Source organism: Zootoca vivipara, chromosome 3 (assembly GCF_965207765.1).
Source record: "Zootoca vivipara chromosome 3, rZooViv2.hap1.1, whole genome shotgun sequence".
Lineage (NCBI taxonomy): Eukaryota > Metazoa > Chordata > Lepidosauria > Squamata > Lacertidae > Zootoca > Zootoca vivipara.
In genome coordinates, this window is record NC_142586.1 from 89,599,352 (window position 1) to 89,620,605 (window position 21,254).

Genomic DNA, 21,254 nt, shown 5'->3' on the forward strand with positions numbered 1-21,254 from the left:
TTTTCAGGGCTGGTGGGATCAGTTGATGATGAATAAACTTTTATTTACTTATTTGCTTATTTGATTTACTTATTTAGGAAGAATTTATGAGTCACTTTATTTTGAAAAAAAAACCTAAGCAGTAGTAGTAATCAATAATATAAAAGTACAATTATGTACATTTATTCTCGGAAGAATAAAGATGTGTTGAAATGAAGGGCAAGAATAAATGGCAAAACCTTAAAAGTGCAAGGAGCAGTGCAAATACGTTCAATTAAAGAGATTTTTTCATTTTTATTTTTTTTAGAAAAGGGCCTTGGCTTCTAAGGGTCATGCATAAGCAAAAAAACCCAGAACCATAAACTTTTATTGGGCTAGCCAAAGGCCATGGCATCATCCAAAGAAGGGGAGGGGGAAACAGCAGTTGCTACGCATGCAGTAAAACCATGATCAAATCCACCAGAATTCCTTATTACGCAGAATAAAAAGTAATTCTCAAAAATGTGCAGAACAGATCTTGGAATAAGACATGAATCTCTGACATTCCCTTGGAATACATAAACACATTAATGGAATGCAAGACAGTGAATTGCCTACTAAAGTTAATTGTTTGTGCTTCTCTTGAACTCAATGTGCCTCCAACTTTTCACTACAAAAGGAAGCTGTTAAGTAACAGTAGTCTTCGGCCAGTTTCAAGCAGGTTGTAATCAAACTCCCGCCTTCATTGTTATTGATCCATATATGATTAAACTTTAGAAGGTTCTCCCTCTAACCTGTTCTTGTATTTCCTGCTACTCCTGATCTCTCTTCTTTAGGATGAATTGCAGAGGCTACTCCAGTTGCTAAAGGAACCAGACCCCCTTGGGGAGGATCAGCTACAAAGGCTATGCATTGAGTTGAATGATTTCATTGTTGCGCTCTCATCGGTGCAACCCTCTGCCAAGAGAGAAGGCTTTGTTACAGTCCCCGATGTGACGTGGGCCGATGTGGGCGCCCTGGAGGATATTCGGGAGGAGCTCACCATGGCAATACTGGTAGGGGCTGGACACTTCTACAAAGTTCCGTTATTGCACGTGAGGCTGAAATAGCTTCTGGAGGTTAAGCTGTGCGGTTCTGCCAGCCGTTCTGTTCCCAGGGCATTTTTGTGGGTTTTTTGCTTGAAAGAATACGAGAGGAAACGAGCTGCATTCCTTATCTTGGCCTATTGAGTTCGCAGGAAGCAAGAAATTGTGTAGTGGTTTCACTTGGAAATGGAGGCTTATAGACTAAATTAGTCAGAAGCTTCCTTTTCCAGTCAAGTCAGAATGTAGTTTAAGGAAACAGTAAGAGGAAGCAGTACATAGAAAGGAGACATTGCAGTTCCGGGTAACTCTTTCTGTCGGACTCCAGCTCCAATGAGTCTTGGCCAGGCCTTGCTAATGTTCAGAGAGACAGGAGCCATAGTCCTGCAGCAGCTGGAAGGCCACAGGCTCCCCATCACTTGTCTATAGTATAGTCCTCTTGAGGACTGAACTATTCCTTTTTTTTAAAGGAGAAACAAGTGCTATAAAGAGTAACTGCAGTGTGCAGACAGCTGTTATCAGAGATTTGCATGGGGGGGGGGAAGACAGGCACACCCTGAGTTGATAATACATAAAAACAAACAGGCCCTTTTTAATTTAAGCTTGAGACGTGTAGGTGTAACGCTGGCTCCCTATATCCCATGGTTTACAAATTGGTCACCAGGCTTGGGGATGCCATGTTGCACCACATCAGAGAACCAGCAGCTGCTGGGAGCTCGCTTGTCTTCCTAATAAAAAGCCCTGCAAAACTGACAGCTTGATTTTCTTCTTTTGCAATAGCTTGGTTGCTGTGGTTTTTATAGGACCTTCCATATCCCCATTCAGGCTTCCTATCTATCTGAGTGTTTGTGTCTTGTGTTGTGCTTCCGTCAACTATTGGTATAGGCTGCCCTGCCTTAGAGAGGGCCTTTTGAGAGCTAAATATATCGTATAAGTTTTGAAACCTCTTTCATCTTGAGTGGCCGCCTCCAAAGGCTACAGTCAAGTTGGGAAGCAGGACCATTCCAGAAAGTTCTACTTTGGCTTCTCCTCTCTCTGCGCTGTTTTCGTCCCAGCTGCTCATTTATACAAGGACTGCTATTAAATTAGTGTCTGAGTTTATCTCTTTTTCCTCTTCACCTTATAATCCTATTTAATCTTTTGCGCAATATATATTTTTTCTGCAGATTGTAAGCCTGTGGATAGGGACTGTCTTATGAATGCCACCCTGGAAGCCTTTTTCAGCTAAAAAGCTGGGTAAAGAAGTTTTTAAAAAGCAGACAGACAGGCCTAGACAAGGCTGGAGCAGAGTCTACTTCTCCCAAGTTGCATCAGCACTTGCTGCCACCTCCCCTTGCCCTTAAGCCTTGACATGTTGCATGCTGAAGATAGACCTCTTTGACACACAAGATAATTTTTTTTAGGACCCACCCTGTGGTGACTGTATTTCTTTAAAACTGCTTTTGATGTTGTCTTTTAAATTGTTACCTACCCTCAGACCTTATGGCAAAGGGATGATGAGGATGATGGTGCTATTACTATTATTACTAATAATTAAGCTGATTCATTCCACCCATGCCTTGGCCATCTTTGCAAGCATCCTTTATAGATAATGTCAGAGCCCAGACTCCTCTTCCCTACCCCCAGGTAGGCATTCCACCATGCCATCTCTGGAGTAGCCGCAGTTTTTGGCCTGGTAGTTGGCTGCTTGTACTTGTATGAGTAGTATGAGTATGCATGCTGTGTTGACTTACGCTGGTTTGATGGTGCTGAGGCCCAGCAGCAAAAGTATGGAAGGTTGACTTTTCAAAGTGTTCCTTCCAAGATATTTCCTTTGAAGATCTTACAACACACTGCATGATCATTTGCAGGCTAGGGGCAGGAGTGGAGAATCTTTTTGGCCCAGCAGGCCAGATCTTTCTCTCCCACACCCATGGGCTAGCTTTGACAGCTGGGCAGAACCATTCACCTGCCAATCACCTGAGGTCCTAATGTGGGGGGAAGTAGTGACCAAGCAGGGTAGAACCCCTGGACAATCAGCGAATGAGCTGCGGGGGGGGGGGGTGTCGCATCAATCTTACTTTCTGCCATAACCAATCTGCCCATCAGCTGACGTCACCTGCCCATTGAGGTGATACCACCTGATTGTCAGGTGAGTGTGGCTTCAGAAAATTGGAACTCTGGTGGGCCAGGATTGACCCGAGGTTCCCCAGCCCTGATGTCCTGTTGAGACTTTTCAGAATCTTTCATCTGTACCAAAGGTGTGCTGTCAGTTGCCAACAGAAAGAGCTGTATTGACAGTAGGAGTTGTTCAACAGTGGAAGGGTCTCCCTCAGGAGGTTGTGGACTGTCCTTCCTTGGAGGTTTTTAAGCAGAGGTTGGATGGACATCTGTCATGGTTGCTTTAGCTGAGATTCCTGCATTGCAGGGGATTCGACCAAATGACCCTTGGGTCCCTTCCAACTCTGTGATTCTATAAATAGCTGGTGCTTCCATTTTCACCCACCAACGACTCTTGTTACAGGCACCCGTGCGGAATCCTGAGCAATTCAGAGCCCTTGGCCTCTCGGCTCCAGCTGGTGTGCTGCTTGCTGGCCCTCCTGGTTGCGGCAAAACGCTACTTGCTAAGGTAATGTTGATATAGTATCACCTTGTACTGAGGGATATGGAATCACATTAAATGGGTGTCTCACATCGGGGGCCCACTGCGTGTCTTGCGTCAGAACCAGCTTGGGCCTCTTGAATGTGCTTTGGACTTGTGGGTCTCTCCTGAAGCTCATTTTGCACTTGTTTCTGTGCTGCAAGCGTAACGCAATCAGGCAAGTACAACATTGCTACGAAGTAGTTGTGTGAAGTACTCCTACAAGATACACTGGTGGCCACTAATTTATGTGACTTGGAAAGGGTATTGTCAGGCTTCGGGGACTTGGCTTCCTTTCCCCCCCCCCTTTGGCAGTAGATAAGCAGAACAAAGCGAAAGGAGTGTCTTACCAGTTAGACATTTTAATGATCATAGGGAGAGAACAAAGAATCCATCTCTAGGAATGGAGGTGTGCACCCAATTAAGGATTCCATACACTTCCCCGCCCCCCTCGTCACCCACATCACTTCCGTGTCTTGCAACCTGATCTCACAGCCACTGTGCTTTCTGTGCTGCAACTTATCTGCTCTTGACTTCAGACTGAGCGGATGGATGCTTTCCAGCAAAAGGGAGTCAGTTAACTCTCTCTCTCCCAGTTCTTTTTCTCCTAGCTGTTCACCACCCAGTTCTTCCCAACTTTGGTCTTCTGAACTATGTCCCTCTGCAAACCACTGTTCCAAATCTATACCGTCCCACTGCTCCTGGAAAGATTCATGATCCTGTCGTTGTACCAGGTCACACAATTTTTAACCAGCTCGGTCTGCAGAGCTTTCAGTCATATAAGTGGTTTGCTGCCCCTCTTTCTGAATTGCGTTACTCATTTTCTTTGTAGGGAGATTATAGTTCAGGGAAAGGACTCCGGCTCCATTAATGGAGACAATCCCAGGTTCAATCCCTTACATCCCCCTCCTACAGGGCTGGCGTAGATTCCTGGAAGCCACTGCCATCATTCTTAATAACACTGAGCTAGATGGACAAATGTTCTGATTCTGTATAAGGGAGCACCCTGTATTCCTGGGTTATATTTTTGTGCGTTTTTAATGTTCGGTGTATTGTTAGATGCCGGAAGGGTCTTCATGTATGCAAAGTGAGGGCAAAATAGGTTGATAAAATTAGTATATGCATCTCTTTATTTCCTTGCCCCTTCCCCAGGCTGTGGCAAATGAGTCTGGACTGAATTTCATATCCGTGAAAGGCCCTGAACTGTTGAATATGGTAAGTTCTATTTGTTGTGCTCAGTTGTCACTAATTTGGGGTTTGCAGAGAACGTGAAATGCTTTGATGCTTAGCCCAATTTGACTTTGCCAGATTCATACTATTAGAATGTGTTTTTACAGTGGTCTGTTAGAGCTGCTGGCCTGCAAGTGAAATGACAAATTGAATTTGGTAGTTTAATTCTAGCCTAATTCTCTGCACCTCTAACGGTTTAGGGTGGGAGGATGCTTTCTGCATGCACTGTGGTTAGAGCATCCTTCCCCAGCCTTGTGCAACTTCCATCAGCTGCAGCTGGCATGGCTAAGATGACTGAAGCTGAGGGAAATTACAGCACAAAATATCTAGAGGGCACCAGGTTGAAGAATACTGATCTTGAGGGTAAAGCAGTATCTGAACAGGCCCTTTTGGCAAGCCTGTTCAAATGATTGGGCATATGTTACTTATCTTAAAGATCTTACAGTGATTTCCCCCCCTTCCTCTGTCCTTTTCCAGTACGTGGGGGAAAGCGAACGTGCTGTACGTCAGGTTTTCCAGCGTGCAAGGAATTCGGCGCCTTGTGTCATATTCTTCGACGAAGTTGATGCTTTGTGTCCTCGGAGATCAGACCGTGAGGTGAGCCTAAAAACGCTTCCACCAATAGCTTAGATCCACAGGAGGATTGGGGGAACAGGTAAATAGGTGTCTTTTGTCAGATTTATTTGCTTTCGCAATAATCCTATGAACTGGCTACTATTCCTAGAAAAGAAATCAAGTAACCTGCTCAGACCACCATAATTACTTTCTGGCACAGTCGAGGCCTCAGGCTACATCACCTAAACCTAAACCCACCTGCACACTGATTCATTCATCTCCTGCTTTAAAGTTGTTAAATTTTTAAACAACAGCAGCTTCTTTTATTTTCCCTTTGCCAAAGTAACATCCCAATACAAATCCTATGGGAACCAAAGTTCCGGCCCAGTGGTCTCGCACAAGATGCAAAATATTCACCATAGTTAGTGACCTGAAGGCCTAAAAGTGCGATCCCGACCTGATGGCCTCAAGCAAAGACGCTCTTGTTTATAAGTCTTGCCAGGTTCTCTGTCACATTGTGACTCTTTGCGCTAGGAAAACAGCAGACCTCCGGGACATCCCTTTACCTCTGCAAACTGCTGCCTCTGTGCCCCCTGAGTAGGGAGTCATCTACCACCACCCCATCTCTTTTTCTCTGGGAAGTGGCAGGAATAATTTTATACACTGTACCTTCCACAGCCATCTCAGTGTATTCTGAGGTCTGCAACTGCTTAACACATTCAATCTCAAAGCAGGCTAACTTTAACCCACTGGTTTTGAAGCTCCGTTGTGTAAACTAAACCATAGTTACTATAAACCAGAATCCCCAGTTTGGATAAAAACAGCAACCTGCATTTAAGAGAAACAAAAGGGCTCATTTGTGGGGGGATTCATTCGTTTACATGGGACAAACGAGAGCTTAAACTAGTGCTTAGTATTTTTACTCCATCGTTCACTTGAAACAGCTCCCAGAACATCTTACACTGGTACCAGTAATAATATTAACAAGGCTATGAAAATGCTGGTTGACCCTAGAACGTGGGTGGTGGACTGTATCCTTACGACCTCCCCCCTTCCAAGTTTGACAGCAGGGTGGGGCCACCCCTTTATGACTTGTGACTAGCTCAGTTCCCCTAAGCTGATCAGTGCTGTGAGTCAGCTAAGATGCACTGTCAGCATCAATCAGTTTCTTTTTAACATCTTGGTCAACTTTTCAATTCACTGCCTAGTCAGGTGCCAGTGTCCGTGTCGTGAACCAGTTGCTAACAGAGATGGATGGCCTGGAATCTCGTCGTCAGGTTTTCATTATGGCAGCCACCAACAGGCCAGGTAAGAATGGTTAAGCAGTTGTAGCTCCTCCTTAGGAGCCTTGTGTGGGTGTCTGTCCTGCCACATGTACACATGTCTGGAATCAGCGGCTTAAGTGTGGCATATGTTAATTGGGTTGTTGTTTTTATTTTGATTATATATATTGTGATTTTTATGTTGATCTTGTTCTGTGAGGTGCCCTGAGATCTCCGGGTATAGGGCAGTATATAAATTCAATGAATGATAATGAGAGTAAAGAATAATAATGTACGTGGTTTATACACACCAACACCGGAAAATTGTGTGTGTAAGGCAGCAGTTATTTTAGGGGTTTGAGAAGCAACACACTGTGTGCATTTGAATTTTGGTGCCCCTGCTTAAGAAGCTGGGGTCTGAACTATGGTCAGCAGCTTTGGAACAAAGTCAACAGCTTAATATTGTGACTTGTTCTGAAACCATTAACCATAGCTTCTCAGCATGGATGAAATGTGAAACCATAGTTAATGGAATGTTTCCTGGGTCGTTTGCTGGCTCACATAAAAAGACTCCATGTGCAGCCAGGAGGGAGGCCTGGAGATTGCTAGATGTACCCATGGCCTCTTGGGTTGGTGGTCCACCCCTGAGGTGGGGTGTCTCTAGAGAAGCTGTCCGAGGTTGTCTTCTCAAATCCAGCTAATAGTCTGAGGGCAAGCTGATTCTATCTTTTCCCTCCTCTTTGATAGTCTGCGCCATTTCTTGCTGGTTCATTTGCTGAACAGAGGCAAGTTCTCTCAAAAGGCTGATGGTCTTTTCCAGTTGTCCCTGCTTTGCCAGAGAGGCGCAGGTCGTCTTCTTATTCCACGAAGAACTGTAAAAATGAAGTCGGCTCAAAGCAGAAATTCAGTGATCTGACTAGATATAAAGAAAGTAATTCCATAGCTTATGCAGGTTTAACCTGGAAGCAGTGGCAAGGGAGCAACTCAGTGGATATACCTACAGGCTATACTGTGATTAACTCATGTGACCCAGTCAAGAAACCAGGCTGTTCAAGGTCACAATATTCTCTAATATAAAATCTACCCTTTCCTCTTTTTGTTTGTGCAGAACAGCTATTCCTAAATGGAATTAAATCAATGAAAATCCTCATGGGCATGAAAGGGGAAGGTAGGGGAGCAAACAAGTCCAAGGTTCACCATGAGTCTTATACCTAGGGGGGAATTGTTTCCTGTTACAACAGAACTGGGCCACTGTGTTTATGCCATATTAATCTTTACCAAGCTATGAGGGGACTCCTTTTAACATCTAGAAAGGCAGAAATGAGTGGTCAGCCTCCTGTGTCCTGCTTTTGACGTCAGGATTCTGAGTCATCAGATGTCTACTACTAATCTAGATCAGGCATAGGCAACCTTGGCTCTCCAGATGTTTTGGAACTTCAATTCCCATGATCCCTGACCACTGGCCCTGTTAGCTAGGGATCATGGGAGTTGTAGTTCCAAAACAACTGGAGAGTCAAGGTTGCCTATGCCTGATCTAGAGTCTTTTTTAAAGAGTTAAATGTGCCAGCTACCTAAAGTAAACACACCAGTTGCCTCTGGGTAATCAACATAATAAGTGCATAAACCCATAATTTCGCAGTAAAGAAGAGCTATGTAGTTGTGGTAAATGATGGCGTGCCTTCTTTCCAGAGGGAAGGTACTTTGAGAAACAGTTTTCTGTTCTCAAAAGCTTCCTGTGGTGGTGCCTTCGGGGTGTGTTTTCCTTGTGTGCTTCCAATTTTGAATCCAGAGTCTAAATAGGGTTTTATCGTTTCTCCATCAGATATTCTAGATCCAGCTATTTTGCGCCCAGGAAGACTGGATAAAACACTCTTTGTCGGTTTGCCACCACCTTTGGATCGCCTTGCCATTCTAAAGACTATTACTAAAGTAAGTGTGTGTGTGAGAGAGAGAGTGTGTGTGTTTAAAACGATGTCCTTGAAAGTTGCATGAAACAAAGTAATTTTCACTAGAGCTTTACCTTACTCAGAATAGTTAAACCTAAACTGAATGCATAAGAATAGCATTGTTCAACTGCTAAATAAATAAATCTTTTACACTCCTTAATCTTAATTTCCACTATCTACTGCTCCTTAATCAATGGTGCAGAACCTGGTACAAGATCATGACATTCTTCATCTCATAATGTAGAGATGGGGAACCTATGACTCTCCAGATATTGATGAACTTATCCCTGACTATTGCCCATCTTGGCTTAAGCTGATAGGAGTTTGAATCCAACAATGTCTGGAGGATCACAGGTTCCCAAGAGATGCATTGCAAAAGCAGCACCATATTCTCTCCCCCCCCCAATACATTTCATACCATTTCTTAATGACGGCATTGGAGGCAATCACCAGGCGAAGTGCTTTTACACTCGGCGCCTCCCTGCCCCCCGCATTCTATGCCAGAGCGAGAGCCAGGTACCGAGACGAACTGCAAGTGAAACCTGCCCCCACCCCCCGTCCCTGGGGGGAATTTGCAAGGATAATTGCCCTCAATCATCCTTGTTTTTCCTTTGTCAACAGTCTTCTGCTGTCATGGGGGCTGCCTCCATTAAGGCAGAGTTGAACCAGAAGCCCTGAACAATTTGTACTTTAAGGACCGCCTTTGTCCATATTTTCCAGCATGATCACTGAGATTTTCCAGAAAAGCAGTGCCCAGCATTAAAGAGGCCTAACTGGCTTCAGCTAGAAGAGGATTTTGTATTGCCAGTCCCATGCATGCTGTGGATGACTCGTTTAGTAGAAACATCCTTGCTTTCAGGTGTCTTCTACAGGCCCATGCAGTTGTTTGAAATGTTCTAGATTAGCCGGTCCTTTTAATTATTATTTTTTGTGCTGCTTTTAATAGTTTTAATGGTTTTTGTATTGCTGTCCACTACTCTGATATTTTATGAGAGGGCAGTAGGCAAATCCTTTTATAGATAATTATGTAGAAAAGTTATGCATGTTGACATGGAAGGATGTGCCGGGAAACATCATGCCAGTTTCTCCCGCAAACTCCCACTGAAGGATTTAGCCCTGTTTAGCTCTGAAACTCTTTCAGCCTAACCTGCTTTACAAGGTTGCTGCCTAGATAAAATTGGTGGTGGAAAGATGGGGTTAAAAGATGAAGAAATAACACCTGGCAAAAATGGCAGTATATAAGAGGTTTTCTGCACTGATCCAGTAAAACGCTTCAGCTGCGCTGTACAGACCAGGAACAGTTCTCTTTGCAGAGCATTAAGCACAGCGGCTGGATTCTTGTTGTGGTAAAATCCTTCTGGCTTTGCAGCAGAAACGACCCATGGAAGCCCAACTTTCGAAGACAGTTTTATTGCAGAAAAATAACAGAAACACCTCCAGAGCTTTCAGACATGACTGCTCCACACCCCACAGGCAAACAAAACAAACGCTCTATATATACTGAGCATCTTAACAACTTAACGACTTAAATCACATGATCTTGCTAATTTGCCAGCGTCTTAGGTTTAAAGTCCTAACACCCCCTCTCACTGGCAAAAAATAAACAGTTCTACAAAATTATTTCAGACCCAATTCTTCACAAAATTCTTCATGACGCTGAAACCCAAGCGGTTTTGTAAATCCATCAGCTAAATTTTCATGACTGGGACAGTAACTTAATTTAACAATTCCTGCTCTCACTGTTTGACAAATATTTTGAAAGCGGATATCCAAATGTTTTGTACGACCTTTAAACTGACCATTCTGTGCTAATTTAAGACATTGTTGAATATAACCCCATATACAGATGAAAAACACACCAAGTACCTTCATAAAATTCAACTTCTTCTTGATGACCTCGCACCACTTTCTGGCCTCCTCATGGGGTAATTGCTCAACCTCCTCAAAACTTTCAGGTTCGCAATTCGCCAATCCTACCCAAACACTAATGCCTTGATACCTTTCTGGAGGTTTTCCTTTGTTGGTACGCTTGGAACGCCTTGGCAGCTCCTGCGATGCTCCATCAGTTGCCCCCTCTGACCCAGAATCACTGGTCGTCACCTGTTTGTCACTAGCAGTTGAAGGACTTTCTGATTCTGACTTTACTAACTTGGGTGAACTAGAAGGTTTCTCACCCTCATCCTCAGATTCCTCAGCCTGTTCTGGAACTAATTCTCGCCCTGGGGCCTGTGTCTGATCTTTCTCATTTGACACATCAAATAGTATGGCAGAATTTCCATGGATTCTATTCCAACCATCTTGTTCACAAAATTCAGCACTTCTGCTGATTGTGATTTTGGTTTGATTACCTGCTACATTTACAAATCTCCAACCTTTTGTGTTTGCTTGATAACCACAGAAAATCATTTCTTTAGATCTGGGATCACCTTTCTTGCATTGTGCCCTAGGCACCAGCACAGAAGCATGGCATCCAAAAACTCTTAGATGGTCAATTTTTGGTTTCCCCCCCGAATAACATGAAGTAAGGAGTGTTGCCTACTGTACTCTTGTACACTCTATTAAAAGACTAATTCGCATACAGCGCGGCTTCTGCCCAAAAACTCTGGGCATGGTTATGGGAACTGGGCAGCCGTACGCATTTGGTTTAGAGTCAGACCACTGTAGCTTGCAGGGCTGATATATGCATGAACATGCATAGAGGGTTGACCCCAATATTAATTTAGGGACATTATAGGTTGGTGGGGGAATGTAGGGAATTGCTTTCCCTCTTTTGTTGCAATTAAATACATATTGTCAAGAGTGAAGCTGTGTTCTTCTCTGACAAGGGAGCTATTCAAGAGTATATGTAATCTTAAAACATCTAGATGCAAGTTTTATGGAAAACCCATATCTCAAAATCATACATGGTGTAATAGTTGCAAGTAAGCCCTGAAAGCCTAGCTGTTCATGGAAATGTTATTTAATATGCAGTGTGCAGTTGACACCATAAGATTCTAAAACAAGTGTGTATATTCAAAACTAAATACCGGTAGTTGTCATCTTTTAAAGTGTTTTGAGGTGAGAGTGAGCTCCAGAAACAAGCCTGTGATGAAGCATTTTAAACACTTTAAGATGAGAATGATCCTTAATGCAGCTTGTCAGGGCTCCAAAATACAAAACCCCAAGAGTTATCTGTGTATAGCAAGTTCTGCCTGTCACACTACTAGTCATGTTTTAAGAGAAGGAAATGATTAAGTGGAAGGGGTAAGATTGCAGAACAACTCTGCATATGGCAACTTTGGAAGGTTGCACAAAGCTTTTGCATAACAGTTTAAAGGGAACTTCTCCTAGTATGATCTTCTTTCCATAGGGTTCAGTGAACCAGGTTACATTGTTGACATGGTTGGTTTTCGTATTTCGTGACCGCTTCTCATTATGTATTATCATGTAGTATCATGCATGTTGCTTTAAAACAAAGATTAAGTAGTTGCAGGTATGTTTATATGAAATGCTTAGTGGAAGTGGTCAATTATCTGACTTGGTCCTGCTTAAAACTATTGACTGTAAAAGGTCTGGAATTCAGATTTAATCCTAATTTCTTGTTTAATTATTTCTCCAGTAAATTAAAGAAAAAAAAATGTGAATTCAAACTGATAGGTGTTTTTCAGCCAAATCACAGTTTCAGGCATTGCTTGCTTTGTAAAGCTGTGGGAGAGGCATACATTACAGCAAAAGAATTTGATCAAGTTAATGTGTTTTAATCAGCTATTGACAAACCAAATCATCTCTTCAAAAAGCAACTGAGATTTATAAATCACTTTATATTTCAAAAATAAAAAGTCCCCCCTCTCTCTTTCCCTCTCACCCCCTCCTCCCTCCCTTCCTTCCTTCTCTGTCTCTTCCTTCCCTCTCCCTCCCCCCCTCTCTTTCTTTCCTTCCTTCCTTCCTTCCTTCCTTCCTTCCTTCCTTCCTTCCTTCCTTCCTTCCTTCCTTCCTTCCTTCCTTCTCTCTCTCTTCCCCCTCCCTCCCCACCCTGCACTCTTATTCTGTGGTAGCAGGACTGCCACTGCTTTGGAACATGTAGCAGAAATCATGGTTACAAGGAACAGGTTGGATGTGAAATACATCTGTGTTTGAAATATGATTGGGGGGGCAGAAGGTGATCTCGCCTAGGGCGCAAAAAACCCTAGCACCGGCCCTGACAGCACCACCCGCTTCCCCAAAATTCTGGATCAGCAAACTTTAAATATTGTAAGTAATCTGTTTAGGGGATACACTTCAAAATTTAAAGATGAATTCATTTCCTTAATTGCTGTCAAGATACACATGTTCAAAATCAGCCCAGGTTGAATTTAGCTCCCAGTGGTTATCTGCAGCCACCAAATGGTGGGAATTGAATAAAATTAGGTGATCTGAATGAATCAATTGATTGATTGATTGATTGATTGATTGATTGCTACATATATATTCCACTTTTCCTCCAAATAGATCCAAGGTGGCATGCATGGTTCTGCTCTTGATTTTATCCTTGTAATAACCCTGTGAGCTAGGCTATGCTGAGACTTAATTCAGTGGATTTCACAGCTACTAATAGTTAAGCTTGAGTTTTCGTAGCATGTCCAAATGGAGTGAATGACTTCATGTGGCCATATTATCTCAACAGTTTGTGATCTGGACTTCTTTGGATCACTTCTTCTGTGGAAACTTGAAGAAAGCAAATCTCTGATGCAATTTGTACTTGTGTAAAGGAACATTATGTGTTGTGCTAGCAACCCTATTAATTGCTTTTCTGTTCAAAATGCTCTCAAGTCGTGAGTGAAAAATGATTAAACACCACTTTGCAAGTAACTCAGTTTGTTTAAACACAATGTGCACATATTTGTCCCTTTCAGAGCTGACACAATGAGTGTGTTTTGTATGTTCTGTATCTGAGTACAGAATGGTGTTTTTTAAAGCAGGTTTTGGTTCTAGGACTGAGCCAAGTTTGGCCTAGAGCCAAACTTAGACTGGTAGAGATTAATGAAAGGTTTTGCTGGAAAAAAGTGAAGGCATTGGGTCAATGAATGTGTGTGCTGCTCTTTAGTTCAGGTTGTGTTAAGGAAATTAGCAAAACTGCATTCAAAGCTGGTTCTGTGCAAGGTGGGAGAAGACAATGCTTGTCTTGCTGTAAATGGAATAAAGCATGTTTTGGCTTGTTCCTACATGTCTAAATGCAGTCTTGAAATTTAGTCGTTGAAAAATGTTTCTCAGGCAGGCAATTTGCCAAACAATTTCTCAAGCTGCCTTTCTGATGCATAAGCATTTACCGCAAGTAGTTGGTGCCTGGGTGGGTAAAACTTGTTTGAGGACTACCAAATTTTTCCTTCCTTATTGAAAGTCTGGTGATTGTATTCTTCCCATTGCTTTTTGGATTTTTAGCTGTTGCCTAAGCCAGTGCCCTTATGTCTGCAAATTTAGATATGTCATGCATGTTGACAGAGGGCTCTTTGATCCAGCAGACGCTTCCATCAGTGGAACAGAAAGGGTGACAATCTCCCCCCCCCCCAATTCATACTACCGTACCCTCTGCAGAACCACATGCCACATTGTTCTGAAGTGTCCCACCCCCCACCCCCCTGGAGCAGATTCAGGGTCTGAAGAGGAACTTGCCTTCCTCCCTGTTACACAGCTTGGTGGTGGCCTCCACTGGGTCAAAGTGCCTTCCATCAGCAGAGAAACACTGCTGAATAAAATCCCATTCTTTCTCTGTTTTATGCGGAAACAACCAAACAATATTTCACACAGTTCTCTCTATAGTCATGCCATTTGGTACTAGCGTTTGTATTTTTTAAAACAACATCATTGACTTGTTAACTTCTTTGTGAGGCTTTTGATTCAGTGTTTTTCCTGTTGTATATTTCCTATTTTAAATCCTTGAGGACAGTGAGTAATTTTAGAACCTCATAAAGCCCTGGGGGCAAATAGTAACATCTTGCTGGCATCGAATCAAGAAACCCGGGTTAAGAACCTGTGAGTGCCCCAAGCCAGCCGTTGGTGTTCCTGAGAAACTTACTGAATAGTTTGTGTGATTGATTAGTAGCTTGGAGGGAGGACTTGGGAAAGCGACCCTCTGCTTGACAGTTTGGTTTCTCCATTTGGCACTTAGCAATCTTGCCAGGCCACACCCTTTGCCAGTCCTGCTTTGCATCCTCCTTGAGTGTTTCTCCCCAGGTGTGATCTTGCCTGGGTGGAGGAGCATGGGAGTATGTGTCGAGACTAGCCTACCATACAAACACAAAATTCACATTCTCTTTGCACTGTTCTTCCTGCCCCCACCAACCACTTGCTGTATCCACCCCTGTCCCCAGAATGGAATAATGCAGTCCTTGGGCTGAGAAATGTACCCCATCCCTGCTTGTAGGATGAAACGATTGCTAGGTGGGTGGTTGCAGTTGATGCCCTATGTCTCTAAACATTTCCTGGTTGTCACCTTTTATAGGATGGAACCCGACCCCCGCTTGACACTGATGTGGACCTTGAAGAAATTGCTCATAATCCCTGCTGTGATAGTTATACGTGAGTAAATTTATCTCTTTTATCTTCCATTGCCACTTGCAGGTGGTGTTGGTCCTTCTATGATACCGCCTTATTAGTAGTAGAAAATAAACACATCAAATCCTCATCTTCCTGCCTTTTTATCTCCATTAACACATCTGCCTAGACTATTGTTCCAGATTTCTTTGAATCTTCCGGTTTATGACACTGAAATGCATTAAGTTCTGCATAGCAAAAACCTCTGTGCCTAGTTTACATTTATTTTGAAAGCAAGTATACTTCTGTAAAATGTGTCAAGGAGGGTTTCAGCATATGCTTACAGAATCTAAATTAACACGTTAATCCCAATTTGCCCCCCAAATATATAAAGAGAGCACATCTTCAGACTAACCGGCACACCTTGCTGAATGGAAATAATTTTATTTTAAATGTCTATTCAGAGACATTTTAATGCCCATATTCGTTCCGCTGCTGCTGTTACAACTCTCCTTTGGGATAAAGAATGCTCCCTAAAATGACTCATTGGCCTTTTGTTGTTTTTATAGGGGAGCAGATCTTTCAGCTCTAGTGCGGGAGGCTTCTGTCTGTGCCCTGAAAGAGGAGATGGCAGTGCTGAATGCCACAAACAGGAAAGGTAAGGAAGAGGATATTAAACAGAATGACTTGAAGAGAGAGCAAGTTGAAAGATTTTCTTTCTTTTTGGACATAATTTCTTATTGAAACTTTTCATCATACAATACAATATAAGACAAACTAAATAAAATAATCCAACTAAAAGAGAAAGAGAAAGATAGATCTTAAACCTTGTGTCACAAAGAAGCTCTCCCCTTTTGGCAGCTCCATTACTGTCACTGTGTTTGCTATTATGAGAGGGAGTGATAATATAGAACTCTGAATCCGGGATAACCTCTACTCCCTCTGCTGCATGCCGATTCTTTTGGGGTTCCTGTCTATACTGACTGAGCAACTATACTGAAGGGCTATATCAAAAATATATGAATTCCTATTAGAGTGGCACACTAAAGATGAAGAGGTTAAGTCAGTGATGACCAAGTGGGCAATAGACATAGGGTACAACATCGAGTATGATAAGTGGACTAAATTATGGACCTCTGGAATAAAATTTGCAGCATGCACATTGCTAAAGGAAAATCTATACAAGATGATGTATAGATGGTACCTTACACCATCTAAGCTGTTTAAAATGTATAAAACAGGCAATAAGAACGGCTGGAAATGTGGGAAAGAAGAAGGAAATTTTTTTCACATGTGGTGGAGGTGCAAAAAAGATAAGGATTTCTGGGATAAAATATATAACAAACTAAAGAAAATCTAAGTACACTTTTAAGAAAAGACCTGAAGCCTTTTTGCTGGGGATGGTAGCGGAGGATGTAAAAAGGAAGACCAAAAACTCTTTCTATATGCCACAACAGGGGCAAGATTGTTGCTAGCCCAGGTGTGGAAACAACACCAAATACCCTTAATAGAAAATTGGCTGCAAAAAAATAACAGAATTTGCAGAGATAGCAAGATTATCAGGGAAAATTAGGCATCAAGGAGACAAAGTATTCGACAGGGAATGGAAAAAATTTATGGAGTATATTGAGAAATTAACTTGAAACTCAAGATAAGGTCAGTAGAATGGAAACAAATGGTATAATGTGTTGATATTTGGAAATTATATGAATATGTAAAAAGAAAAAGGCGCAAGAAAATCTCGAACTAAAAAGACAGCAAAGGAAGAATGGAAGCTAAAGGAAAGATTTGATGATACAAACGTGTAACTGGATGGATTTATGAAATACAATGTATGAAATAAGATTTGTTTTAATGATGGAAGAAGAATATTTTGTAAAATATGTTAACACGGAACCATGTAAAGGGTACCGGGGGGGGGGGGGAGTGAATAGAAAACTAATAAAAAAAGATATTTAAATATACTGAAGGGGCTACCTGGGAGAGCAGCTGATCCATGTGGCTTTATCCTTGTCCATACAGAAAGGCTGCTTCACACTCAAGCAGCTGTAACAATTATTTCAAGTGGCAGTGCACGATTGAGCAGCGAATATTCTCTGCCCTTTCCTCTGCATGTGGTTAGAGAATTTGTGAAATGAGACTGAGACACATCACAGCAATGTAATTGTAGCCTTTGTTCACTGACTTTGTAGAGAAGCCAAGAATCAATGGCAGCTATTGCTCTCCTCACCTAAATGCTTTGTTTACATCAGGAGTTTGCTCTCAAAATAATATGAATATTTCAGGTTAAAACTACCATTTAGATTAGGTTAGTGAACTATCAGGAAGCAGGTGGGAGGGATAGTTTTTTTTCTTTATTTGTGGTTGGTGCTTGCCCATAAATATAGAATGAAGTCCTTCAGTGCTGATGCAAATATGTCAGATGTTATGCTGGGAGCTGAAACAAAATGAATTACTGCATGTTTTTGGAGTATGTTACGAGTGCCAGCTTCCCTCTCTGATTTGGCAGAGTTTGATGAGGAACAGCAAATTACAACTAATTGGTAGTTTGGGATGTTCTACTACTCATGGAGCTGGTTCTGTTGTACCTTCCAAATGCTTTGCAAGAGAAGGCGTGCAATGGAGATGGTAGCTGGAAAAGCTGAGTCAGATTAGATAAATCAATAAGGATCCGTTAATTGTTTTGACTCTTCGAGCCCTGTCTGCACTTCAGCAATGATTAGCTGACAGGGGCTATGCTGGTGAGAAGTTCTAGGCTTGGCAGCCTCTGGCCCGATAGCCAAAAAGGAGAGCAATGCAAATGCCCCTCAGTGGACACCAAAGCCCCGGTTCACACATTTTAGCTGAGGGTGGTGCTGAAATAGCATTGTGAAGCTGTATGATGCCTTCTGTCGCATAACACTGGTAAATTAGAAGTGCAGAACTCAAGCCAAAAGGTTTGTGCTTTGATCTCCCTGTGGCCTGTGAAGTTGACAGTTCAGAGAAAATCCTCGCATACACAGAGTTTGTGGCTGGATGCATGGCTCCGGAGATGTAGACCATTAGTTAGTTACATAAGTGTTTCAAGGCAGTAGGTTTACAAAACTGTTCTTCCTGTGAGCAGAATAGTGGAGCTCGACCATTCTTCATTTTAAAAACCTACCGTATTTCTAAAGAAGACCTGGGTGGGCCAATTTACTTGGTGTTAGATACCAATGATACATCATTTTCATATAATTTTCTCTTCAACCATAACACGCTGTAAATTTCATATCCAAATTCCACAATTGTTCCCATATCTATATTATGACCGATACAGTATCTATTGCCCAGTTTATCATTGTGGGAATCTGTCTCTAAGGAAGCTGTCCTAGGTTGTCTTCTCAAATCCAGCTAATAGTCTGAGGGCAAGCTGATTCTATCTTTTCCCTCCTCCTTGATAGTCTGTGCCGTTTCTTGCTGGTTCATTTGCTGAACAGAGGCAATTTCTCTCATGAGCCTGATGGTCTTTTCCAGTTGTCCCTGCTTTGCCAGAGAGGCGCGGGTCATCTTCTTACTCCAGGAAGAACCGTAAAAATGAAGTCAGATTTTTGGTGGGCTTCAACACAGCACTAAGGAGATTGTTCCTTTGGACAAGCATTTCTGCTCACCTGGTGGGACAGTCCATCCCCGCCCCCGCCCCCGGAATGCTGTTCTGGGGGTTCTCCAGACCCTCCAGAGTAGATCTGGGGGAGCCATGGGGGGAAGGGCGTAAATCCCATTATGCCAGCAGGAGCCCTTATTCTGGCTCCCGTCAGAGGAGCAGGGTAGTTGAATCCAGCCCTTTGTTTCTAAAATTTTAGCAATCTGTTCCTACTGTTGAGAGTAGGAAACTTAGGAGCCTTTTTATCCATTTGAGCAGAGCGCTTGGAAGTGCCTAGAGGGTAAGTAGTGGGAAGCTCAATCCCTGGGCAATCTTCATTGCTAAGGCGGTTTGATGCTTTAATTATCCTCTTCCCACAACTTATTATGTTAATAGCCTTAACTTTCATTTCATTACAGTTCATTATGTATACTGTGGAAGCATGTTAACCTTCTCCTGTTGCACTGTATTGTTTGCAGGAGAAATCAAGATTGCCAGAAAACACTTTGAAGCTGCTTTCAAGAAAGTTAAATCTTCTGTATCAAGAAAGGTGAGAAGTGCTCTAGGCCAGGTGGTGACTTAAGCTAAGAGTGGCACAGAATGCTAAGGATTCTACAAAGGAATATGAGGCATCCAATTTCCCTTTCACTCTTGCCCAAACAAGTCTGATCTGGGGGAAGACCACGCATCTGCCTTGGTGTTAGTGGGAGGGAATCTTACTGGCACATGGAGAAGAAAGTGGACACTGCCTCCTCAGCGGCTGGGATCTTTAAAAAGCCAGTAAATTAGCCACTTTGCCTTTCCTTAGGTTTCTCTTGTAAATGTTGAAACACAATCTTTGCCACTAGGTAAAAGTTTTCCTTATGGTACAGTCAGCTCAAAAGCCTTACTGAATGAGTTTGTTTCTGTTTTTCCTCCCTTCACTGGCATCCTTAGGACCAAATAATGTATGAAGAGCTGCGCAAGTCACTGAGCAGGTGATAGCTGGATGATTCCTAACACCCAACATGTTGCTTAACCTGAGAAGCTCTCCCGGTGGACTATTTTCTAGAGGCATCTTCATGGATTGGACTTAACCTTGGTTTTGCTTGCCTGCCAATCTCAACATTGCTGGACTCCGTTTCTGAGAGAAGTTCTATCACATTGTTTAGTAATTAACATTTGGCCACACTTTCAAACTGGTCTCCAGGATATGGGCAGAAGATACATGATGTGGCCATCCGGCTGAAGCTAAGCAGCCCTGGATCTGGTCAGAAACCCCATATATGCCATGGATTCTATGATGGAAGAAAGTGCAAGGTGTAAATGTTGTTTTTAAATATATGCTGTCAGCTGTCGTGGGCGTCTCCCCATCACTCTTCAGATGTTACATTTTTCTTTGCGCTATGAGACATTTGATTAATCTTGTTAGTGTCCTGCCTGTAAACTGAACCGGTTAATACACAAAGAAACAATAGCAAGTCAGCCTAGCCCAGATAGCACAGATGGGGGACCTGTGATGCTCTAGATGTTGGGATATCAGCCCCAGAGAGCATGGCCAATTTTCAGAGATGATGGGAGTTGTAATCCAACATTGGGCTGCAGGGGGACACAAAGTGGACAACAGGGCCCAGCTGAGAAGAGGGGAAATTGTGCTGTTGGGCAAGCAGAAATGCTTTCACTGGCAGAAAAATATCCTTAAAACTACATTGAAAACTTAAGGAAAAACAGCCTTTTCTCTCTGGGGAAGCTTCACATTATTTAAAGAATTCTGCATGTTTGCTTTAAAAATACCACATTCTTTCCCATACTAGTTTTATGTGTATGACTTAAAACAAGGGGATATTAGGAAAATTTGGGTGCAGTGGCTGAAGAAGCAAGACTAAAGCCAAGTGTCTGTAGGATCTGTCATTTGATCCACCCATGACCAATCCAGACAATGCAAAGGAGATCCTCACAGCAGTGTACAAGGACTTTTAAATAGCAACCATTAATCGGTTGCATAGGTGTCCCAAGAACATGGCTTTATTATTGCAAAATCCTCTGCTTCCCACACATAGAAAGCACACAGACGTTGCTTTTCCATGTGGTCTGGTGTGAAAGTCAGATATGATCGGATTTTTAAAAAATGCATTTGTTTTCAAGCATCAGCAAAACAGTAAAACAAAAAAAAGTAACTCGAGAATAATACAGAGCTTGTATTACAGAGAAACAGCCATCTGTAATGTCTTCCTCAAAGAGGTTCAGTGTTCATCTTAGTGCATTTGTGTACATAATAAAGCACATTTCATAAAAACTGCTCCCTTCTGCATTGCTTTAATTTTATGCTTAGGTTTTTTCCATGATTGCTATATTCCATACTTCCTGTTATTTGTCCTCACATTCTTCCAGTTTCTAGTATAATGCTAGCTGTTGTTAGAAGGAACGTTATGAATTCCTTATGTATTGGTGTTTTTAGTGCATCATCAGCCATCATTAGGGCCAGTTGTTGAGTTTGTTGAATAATTTGTTTAGAGATCATATTTATTTCCT

The 21,254-nt window shown here is 42.4% G+C and overlaps 1 protein-coding gene across 1 annotated transcript in view; it reads left to right on the forward strand.

Annotated features, from left to right (window-relative positions):
• The window catches only part of NVL (nuclear VCP like), a 44,583-nt gene extending 23,562 nt beyond the window's left edge, over nt 1–21,021 (forward strand). Inside the window, exons 14-23 of the mRNA XM_035111425.3 lie at nt 795–1,013; nt 3,544–3,648; nt 4,813–4,875; nt 5,368–5,487; nt 6,654–6,753; nt 8,530–8,636; nt 15,111–15,187; nt 15,712–15,800; nt 19,223–19,293; nt 19,680–21,021. Coding sequence (XP_034967316.1) covers nt 795–1,013; nt 3,544–3,648; nt 4,813–4,875; nt 5,368–5,487; nt 6,654–6,753; nt 8,530–8,636; nt 15,111–15,187; nt 15,712–15,800; nt 19,223–19,293; nt 19,680–19,724 — 996 coding nt within the window. The 3' untranslated portion in view covers nt 19,725–21,021. The remainder of the gene's footprint in view (nt 1–794; nt 1,014–3,543; nt 3,649–4,812; nt 4,876–5,367; nt 5,488–6,653; nt 6,754–8,529; nt 8,637–15,110; nt 15,188–15,711; nt 15,801–19,222; nt 19,294–19,679) is intronic.
• Nucleotides 21,022–21,254: the final 233 nt, after the last annotated feature.